We start from the raw sequence: 10,225 nt of genomic DNA, 5'->3' as shown, positions 1-10,225 counted from the left end.
AGGGGGAGTCAGATTTTCACAGCACTAAAATACGGACTGGTGAAATCACACTCCCCTCTCCAGCACAGGTGTATAAGGTCATAGACTCACCACACTGCATTAAAATACGGACTGGTGTATAAGGTCATAGACTCACTTTAGAGATTGTGTGGTGCAAAAGCATTTAACTTCATTAAATTATGACAATTTTATTTTTTGGGTTACCTATCCATTTAAGAATTTGAACAAAAACAAATTACAGTTGAACAAAAACAAATTAATCTCTATTTACATTCTATACACTGAATAACAATAACAAAATGACACTAAACACTTAACTAAAATGAACTATTTACAGTCTATTTACAGTTTTGATTTCTAAGTGCAGGCCCGGCAGATGAAGCTCTTGACTTTCACTGTTTTGTTTGCACAGTTGCAGTGAAACCACCTTGAGCAGACATCACAGCGTATCTAAACATATTAATATACATATTTAGTAAATACTCTTACAGTAAAACAATAAGTGCAATGCAAATATATTGAAATCAATTATGTTTTAACACAAAAAATGTGGTAAACCTACCCAGTAAGTTCCATTTTCCCTCTCCCCACAGATGAAACACAGGTCCATCAGGTCTTCTAACAATGATTCCAGAATAGAAAATAAGGTAGAGTGTGATATTAAACACCACATTTAATTTGAAAACATGCTTAGAGTTAATATAGACTCATTGCAAATCCAAAATTCTTACCCGTGTTTTTTAGGAGACAAGTGGCAATTTCCCACCTGATCAATTTTACGGCTTCTACAGAGGAGGAAAAGTCTATAGTCTCCTCCTTCAAGATGCATTCTGCAAACTAAAAATAACAGATAATGTAGTTCTGAGGCAAATAGTTATACAGTGTTACATTTTATAATCGCTATATTAAGTTGTAATCTTTTCAAATTATTTTTTTAATCAAAGCTGAAGAGGTGTGTGAGAGAGAGATAGAGTGATATATTAGAGAGAGAGAGAGAGAGAGTGTGTGTGTGTGTATGTGTGTCTATTTCTGCTTTTTCAACATTATATAAACACTGATCCTGTATTAAATGCACTTTGATCGTTTAGTTACTTTTAAGACAAAGGCCCCACAGGAACTGCTGTCTTTTTGCAGTGGGTGTGGTAGTGTGTCACACATCCACCTTGCTCTGTGATGAAGACCCCTTTGTCTCATGAATGATCTGTATGAAATGGAAAACAAAACTGTAAAAGTGGAACAGTGCTCTGCAAGTTTTTTACGCTTTCAAGTTTCATGTAAGTTGCTATGAAGGCTGGATTACCTTGTCACATCCCGACATCTCTTTATGTTGGTTTTGCTCTCCCCCAAAGGATTCAGGTATAAAGCCCTCCTCTCTTGGGGGATCATGACCTTAATGTGAAATTTTTAGGGTATTAGATCTCACAAGGAACAGCCTAACCACAACACATACAGTATATAAACATAAACAATGTGTAAACAACATGTATTTTTTTATTGCAAAACAACATAAATGTTTTAGGAACATAACTGCATAAAAATACAAATGAGGTCATGAGAAAGTAATAGTACCGTCAGAGTCCAATGGTTGCAGTCATTAATGATCCCAAGGATGTATTTATAGTCCTGGGGATCCAGCTGGAATAATTTAATGTAACATCACATTAATCAAATGTATTTCTATTTTGGAGAGTTGCCAACAGTTTTTACATTAAGCTTCAAGTGAATCAGACTGGCAAAAATTATTATTATACACCTTATATTAAGTACATGTATCACATCATCTTTTGTCATAATGGGCAGTTGGACTCATTTAGGTGTACCATGTCAAAAGATAGTTCTGGTCTCTTTACCTACACTGTAAAAAATAAAATCTTAATAAAATCTTTAAAAAATGGTCAATGCTGTCAGCTACGGCTGCCAAACAAAAAGCGTAAAAATAAAGTTAAATATCCTAATTTAAATGAAGTGCAAAAAAGTTTTACAGAAATGTTCCTTAAATGTTTTACAGTAAAACACTGTTATTTTACAGCTATTTCCTGAATTATTGCGATCAAACACCTTCATTGTAAAAGAATCCCATACAAAAAACAGTCAAATGACTGTCAGCAATGGCTGCCATACAAAAACCGTAAAATTCATTACTGTGCAAAATAGTTGAGTCCTAATAAATGCAATTTCAACTATTTCTGAAGTGCTTCTTTTATCAAGAACACCGCTTTCTCTCATAATGCAGTGAAACAGCCCCTGCACGTGAGAATAATTGATTCTCGAGTCATCGATTCACCAATTCAGCACCATCGCCACGGACAGCACATGGTAACGTTGCACTTGCACGCAAGAAGGTATAATAGTTGTATTGTATTGTATTGTATCTTCTGTTATAAAGGTGAAGATTGACCTTTCGTTGATTAAAGAAATAAACACAGAATGTTGTAAATAAGCACATAATTAGCACATAATGTTAGGTGTTATGTGTTTTGACTAGCCTACTTTTTGCATTTTGTATAATAATATCTCTAGGTAATGAATATATATTAACAAAATTGCTTTATATATTATATATAAAACATATATAAAATACATATAAAAAGGGCCTAGTTGATTAATTTTGCCTGGGGCCCTCATTCAACAACGACGTCATTTTTGCCGCGCGCACCTACGGGCTCATGCGGACGCGGTGAGTAGGCATATAAACCTAGCTTTAAGCAGCTTCCTAGGTAACTCATGGTTTGAAGAACACACCTAAAAATGATAAACTTTTAGATAAGTTATTCCCTTAAGTTAAGAGTCTTCGTAGCGCGCTAAGTGACGACGTTATCAGGAAATGCAGCCTTGGTCTTTCTTGAGGGTGCTGAAGCACCTGCTAACGTCGCCACCCATGCTCAAACATATTGTGTGGCATTATGTTTTTTTTTTAGTGTGGCCATAACATTATCATTTTAAAGTTTTGTGATTTATATGTATTAGGTGTTCGAGCTGCATTTTCTAAATACTGGGTGACAGTTGAGACCTTGTTAATTACCATGACAACTCGCGCATATTCAGACCAGCTGGAGCTTCAGACAAAAAACGGCTCTGCCTCAGACACCAAAGAGGACAGCAAACCAAGGTTAGTAATATTAATTTTCGTGAAAACTGCAATTATTAAATATACTGAATGTTTACTTTATTTCTAATAATTTAGGATTGGTACAAAAATTGCTTGTAAGCAATGTCACTCAAGACATATGCTACAGTTACTTCAGAAAAACAATTCGATGAATATTGATAAATAATTATACAAATTAAGAGATTACCTTGACAAATATATGCAATGTAAGAACTATATTTTTACCTTATGTCTTTTTATGCATCTATAAGCAAGTTTGAATAAATACGTCATGGAAATGCTTAATGTTAACGTTGCAAATTTTGCCGCCTGTTGATTTTTCCCTCCGCGTTTTAACGTTAATGGTTTGGCATTTTGCTTAAACTGTAATAGATTGAAATTGAAATTCTTGTATTGAAGCTTTTTTGCACTCTACCAATAATACAATTGCTAGATTTTGAGGTGTTTTTTTTTTTTTTGGAAGTAAGGGGCCTTTGAGTTTAGGGACCCGCTGCTCTGCACATTTTGTATGTCTCTCTTATCTGACACACTCAGTTCAGTTCATGGAGTCTCTCCTAATGAGCTGATGATCTGGTTCAGGTGTGTTAAATAAGGTAGACGTACAAAATGTGCAGAGCAGTGGGTCACGGGGACTGGAATTGAGAACCACTATACATTACGCAGGCGTTCTCAACCCTGGTCCTCGAGGGCCACTTTCCTGCAGAGTTTAGCTCCAACCTTGATCAAACTCACCTGTCAGTAGTTATCTCATAATCCTGAAGAGCTTAATTAGTTGGTTCAGGTGTGTTTGATTAGGGTTGGAGCTAAACTCTGCAGGAAAGTGGCCCTCCAGGACCAGGGTTGAGAACGCCTGCATTACAGGGACCATTACATTGAAAGTAATATATGTATTTTAGGTGTGGGTGTGGCATATGTTGAATTTTGATATTTAGGGTCATTGGGTTTGTTTATATGAAAACCACTATCAGAGTGTTAAAGTAACATTGAAGCAGAGTTAGACTTAACTACTTTAAATGCATGAAGGGGATTGCAATGGTCAAAGAAACAGGCATCTAAGGCTATGGAAAGCCTTTTAACATTTAATTACTACTAATAGTCCAGGCAAAGTAACCCATTTTGGAGCCAAAAATAGAATTAATTGTAAAATAATTTTTTTTTAGCATAGATAATTCCTATGAGATGTCCAGAACAACATACAAAAAGTCCTAAGAAATCCTAGTTGAGGAAATATGTTAAATTCTCATCAATCCAAGATGCCAATAACAGGCAACAATACACCCCAGTGGGGCTACTTTTTTCCTTTACTCCTATCAAAATGAAACTTTACACAATGAAAGTAACCATGAAAAGTAAACATTTTTGTATTACAAGTTTCTTTGAAAATTCATTTGAATATGCAAATGAGCTATACACTAATCGAATATGCTATAAAATACACCTGCATAGGCTTAATTTTTTTTTTTACTCCTACCACAAAAAAAACTTTACACAATTAAAGTCTACAAGAAAAGTAAAACATTTTGTATTAGAAGTTTCTTTGAAAATGAATTTGAATATGCAAATGAGCAATATACTAATCGAATATGCCAAAAATACAATGGACTTTTAAAGCTATAGGCAGCCTATAGGCGGTTATAGGACATGACACATATTTATATATTTTTAAAGCCATTAGATGGCACTCTTCTCACTTAAAAATTTTTTTTTTAGGCTTGCACTCTATTTTTTATGTGAAATTTTGCATTTAATGAAAAAAAAAAAAAAAAAATATATATATATATATATATTCTAATGGAAAAAATAGCTCATAAAAATTATATAATTAATGCAAAGTATCATAAATTCTAAATAATAATAAAAAAAAATATTATTGAACAAATATGTGGCGAGGGTGGAGTCGGTGTGGGGGAAAACACTGCGAACATTGTGTGTATTTGAATGACAAAAATGTCGTACTGCGAGTCATTGACGCCTGCTGACCGGCAATGGTACATTGCAAAATTAACTGCAATAGGTTATGATAGCCCTTATTTAATTAAATGGCCGGAGGTGTCGTTTCCAGTTTCCAAATTCCAGACATATTTTGTTATCTGGTTGAATCATCCAAGACATTGCGGTAGCTGTAGTGGTAACATTAGCCTATAACCTATGGCACACATCTTGGATTGATGAGAATTTTACATATTTATTTTATGTTGTTCTGGATAGGGCTGCAGCTATCGATTCTTTTTGTAATCGATTAATCTAGCACTTAATCGATCGATTAAAGCAGCACTAGGTAACTTTTCAACCTTCATAATATATTTCCAAGACTCTTGTGATGGTACATCGACTTACAATAGGTTGAATGACATGTCTGCCATAGCCTGACGGGGTCTGTATCGTTTTTAATCGTACTTTTAAACTTCGGGGTTCGGGTAGTAACCAGGGTTCTAAATTAACTTTTTTGATCACCAGTCAATGTGGCTGGTAACTTTCTAAAGTTAGAATATCCACTAGCCAAAAATCTAGAAAATAAGAGAAATTATGAGTGCCACTGAATGTATTTTATTATTTTATTAGAATTGCTGGCATGAAAAACACAAAGTACAATACAACAAAATATACACAGAAAGTCAATACGACCTGTCTTGGCAGTTTTAATCCTTAGGCTCTCCTGATGACTTCGGGAACTCTCATGGTCCTTTACTGCCTCTACTTTAAAATTATTAGATCCTAGGCCTAAGTTACTACGAAATTGTTTGTTTTGTTTTTTTCTTTTGCGTACATGACAATAGACGACATTATTGTGATCAAACACTAGCCATCTATTGCGTTACCTCACAAGTTTAATTTGTCTAATAAACTGACCTGTGAGTAGTAATTCTGCGTGTAGTTCAGTAGAATGAAATGTCCATATTTCTTTTATATCCGTGGGACTCGCATCGCGTTTGGAGCTGATAGCTGTCTCTTAGCAATCCCGAACTGCTTCATATCACAGTCATGATAAAAACATCGATGTATTCAGTCATCCATAAACATTATTAGATCGGTCGGCTTGGCATTGACGACAAGTTCCATAATTCTTAGCAAATGTTGCGTCATCACACTACGCCTTTGTTATTGTAAATAGGTTAGTGACCCCTAGAGGAGAAAAAATCCCATACTGTGCCTTTAATTAGATATTAGTACCTATTAAACTATACCTTCTGTAAGTCATACGTTCGGAAGGTTGGTCTGGACCACTAAAGAAGGAAGTAGAGGGGTGTAGTCCAATCGAGCCGTTTTTTGTAGTCAACTTCTGTTAAATAAAATATCTCGCTTGGCATTGAACTTTGAGCTTTATAATTTTACAGATATTATTTATGCTCTAACAGCAACATTACACACTAACTAAAGTTTGAAACATGGGATCACGCAGAACGGGACCTTTAAGATTGAGCCACTGGAGTCACTTGGACTATATTTACGATGTCTTTTCTACATTTTCTGGGCCAGCAAGTTATAATGTCTTAGAAGCCTATGTAGGAGTGAGACAGCTCTCAGATCTAATCAAAAATATCTTAATTTGTGTTCCGAAGATGAATGAAGGTCTTACGGGGTTGGAACAACATGAGGGTGAGTAATTACTGACAGAACTTTCATTTTTGGGTGAACTAACCCTTTAAGTCCTATTCGGACACTAATTGTTTCATTCACAGGAGTAAGTGATTTTAGTGCCGTCCGAATCCATAATATCAGTGTTGTTTCTCACCCAACCTGCGTAAAAATCAGAGGCTCACCTTCACTTTTGCCTGCTTCTGTTTCCAGATATCGCTCATCTCAAAACTGTCAATGGCTGCAGCTCTGTTGTGTGACTCCATGTTAAATTTTTGTACCAAGAGGTACAAATACGCATTCATGACCTGATAGAAACAAAATTTTGGTAATCACATTACAAAAAGTATGCAAAATTGTAATTAGCAGATTTGAATTAGCAGATGAAATGATAAATTAAATGATCCATGACCTGACATAATTGAAATTATACTTGAAATTATAGTTCACCCTAAAATGAAAATTAAGTAATCATTCTCTCACTCTGGTGTTGTTACAATGTTGTATGGGTAGTAACAAAGAACATTTACTTGAGCATTTTTTAAAAATGTTTTGAAAAATTGCACTTTTAAGAGTAAATTTGAATGTGGCTAAACTCACCACACCACTGAACCGAACCGAGATGTCAAAACCGTGGGGCGTACCGAACCATCAGTTTTGTGTATCGTTACTAGGGATGTTAACCGATGACCGTTTGACCGATGGTTGACCGTATCAACGTTAACCGATCAAAGTTGTCGGAATTCTCTCCCGGCCGACATCAGGGAAGCAAGTACATTAGTGACTTTTAAATCTCTTCTTAAAACATTTTATTTTAGGATTGCTTTTACATGAACTTGATTTTATGTGTTTATTTGTTTTGTATTTCCATTGTGTTTATTCATTTGCTGTTATGCTTGTCTGTAAAGCGCTTTGAGAAAGCTACTTTTAAAGGCGCTATACAAAATAAATTTATTATTATTATTATTATTATTATTATTGTAAGAGGTTTTGTGGGTGGTTTTTTGAACCGTTGATTAGTACCTCTGTCTTGTCTGGATTTAATAAAAGAAAATTGCGCGTCATCCAATCTTTTATATCTTTAACACACTCTGTCAATTTGGATAATTTAGCGTTTTCATCTGGCCGTGATGAAATATATATTTGAGTGTCATCAGCATAACAATGGAAACTAATTCCATGTTTCCTTATAATATTTCCAAGTGGCAGCATATATATTGAGAATAATAGAGGGCCTAACACAGATCCCTGCGGCACTCCATAGTTTACTGGAGTTATGATCGATTTTTCTCCATTTAAATAAACAAAATGGTAGCGGTCAGATAAATACGATCTAAACCAGCTTAGTGCTTGTCCTTGAACACCAGTATAATTTTGTAGTCGATCTAAGAGTATTGTATGATCTATAGTATCGAACGCAGCACTAAGATCAAGTAAAACTAGTATTGAGATACAGCCTTGGTCAGAAGCTAAAAGTAAATCATTTTGTCTAGGCCTGACTCGCGTCTTCCGCTGCGGAAATATCCAGGCTTCGTGGTGGCATGTTGGAGCCGGAGTGAATGAGACCATGGCTGATCGCGACCTCGACGCTCGCCGATGTTGAGAAACGCACGGAGTAGACGAGGTCGGAGTCAGCGGGTTAGTAACGTTAATCTCTGATTTGTGTGCATCGGCGCGTGATGTTTCAAGAGCTAACCGCCGGTCTATCAGCTCGGCCTTTCTCACTAAAAGGTCATGGATCTGCTTCTCTACAGCTTCCAGCTCAGACTGCACCGCGTGCAGCTCAAATGTGTCCTCACCTGCACCAAAAGGTAGACTACTTACATCTAATATATTCGCCATTTTAACAGATGGACAGTACGTTAAGTTAGCAACGACGCTACCAGTGATGCTATCAATATTAATACTAATTTATGGCTGAAGTCTTGGATATAATCCGTCTTTTTAGTGGTACGGGTGTAGAGTAGACGCACGATAGGCGAAAAAAATGTTTGTTTGTAAATGAGTGCGGAGAAGACGCGTTCAGCCGTGATCCACGGACGTAACCTATAAGAGTATCCAGCGTTGGATCACTAGGCTTGAGACACGTCTGCTCAACAGTCCGCGTTGTAACTATGAGGTGAGGAAAAGTAGAAAATGTTCGTTGTAAGTGAGTTTAAAGAGAAATCAAGAATTATAAATCAATCGAGCTCCAAAGACAACAACGCGTTCAGACGCGACGCATGCGCATTTGAAACAGGAAATGCAGAAATGCCATTTCACCAAAAAGAATGACACAGCTGTAAGTTGCAACTTGTGTGATACAGTGCTTGATTTCAGTGGTAACAGATAAGTTGATGATGATCATCATCTTTCTGTATTATTGTTAGCACTACCTCAAACTAAAGCGGCGTCTCTTCGGAGCTGTCATTTTCTTAAATGAGCCGCGGCAATGTTTCAAATGAGCTTCTAACGCTAGACAAACACCTTTATTTTCAACGCGATCACCTTGTACCCAAACCATTTCGAAACTAATAAGGAGCCATTTGTCCTCCGATTACATACAAGCTCCTCGGCGCCGCGTCTGCGGGACTCATGCTTTGCGCTGTAGGGGATTTTAAAAAAAATGACGTAAGTGGAAGGGTGGCAGAGAGATGCGACAGAGTTGTGACATTGCAGGCGCGGCTCGAAATGGCCTATTTCAAAATAGCCTATATTTTAAACTAATCGGTTAACCGGTTTCAACCGGCTAATGAGGCTCGGTGGTCGGTCAAGAAAATTTGTGTTTTCGCCATCACTTATCGTTACACCCCTAATATATATATATATATATAGGCTTTTTTTTCTCCTTTTGTGGTGCATAAAAGAAAGAAGGGTATATCACATTAGAACAACACCAGAGTGAGTAAATGATTACTTGCTTTTTCATTTTAGGGTGAAATGATGGAATTATGTGGCAATACGATTTGGTTTTATGAGTAAACATTTCGTTTTGACAGACAGTTATTAATAGAATGTACTGTTAGCTTGGGCCAAGTCTAACCTCACTTTCCAGTTCCATTGTAGGTACAGTGCGATGAATGTCAGCATAGAACAGCTTGAAAGGTCCGATTTTTTAAACGAGTATGTATACCTTTTTCCCATTCCAAGCCTCTTTCACACCTGTAAAAGGGAAACAATACAGGTATGTATTCTCTTCTTAAAGGGGGGGTGAAATGCTCATTTTCACTCAATCGTAAGAAATTTTCCGGTTCCGATTCCGGTTCCACCAAACGAAATATATTTGTTGCTTATTTGATCTGCTATTGTCATTTGTGGAATACTAAACACATACATGTTTCTATTACTGTGCCTGATGCCTGGACAGAAATCTCATCTGAAGAGCTGAGTGGAGATGGAGGATGGCCAGCAGGAGGAGACGGTGCAGTGGAGCTGAGTGGAGATGGAGGATGGCCAGCAGGAGGAGACGGTGCAGTGGAGCTGAGTGGAGATGGAGGATGGCCAGCAGTGGAGCTGAGTGGAAATGGAGGATGGCCAGCAGGAGGAGACGGTGCAGTGGAG

General features: G+C 36.8%; 1 protein-coding gene across 1 annotated transcript; it reads right to left on the bottom strand.

Moving 5' to 3' along the window:
• Positions 1-276: 276 nt before the first annotated feature.
• On the bottom strand, positions 277-9,820 carry LOC307154403 (uncharacterized protein). Its single transcript, XM_079864322.1, has 8 exons — positions 9,708-9,820; positions 6,871-6,993; positions 1,570-1,635; positions 1,301-1,389; positions 1,093-1,201; positions 732-837; positions 563-618; positions 277-450 (listed from the first exon to the last, which is right to left on the bottom strand). The coding sequence occupies exons 1-8, from the start codon at positions 9,723-9,725 to the stop codon at positions 358-360; spliced, it is 660 nt and encodes a 219-aa protein (XP_079720448.1). The 5' UTR covers positions 9,726-9,820; the 3' UTR covers positions 277-357.
• Positions 9,821-10,225: the final 405 nt, after the last annotated feature.

This window comes from Squalius cephalus, assembly GCF_949319135.1.
Source record: "Squalius cephalus genome assembly, chromosome: 2".
Classification (NCBI taxonomy): Eukaryota; Metazoa; Chordata; class Actinopteri; order Cypriniformes; family Leuciscidae; genus Squalius; species Squalius cephalus.
This window is presented reverse-complemented; position numbering and strand designations above follow the sequence as displayed.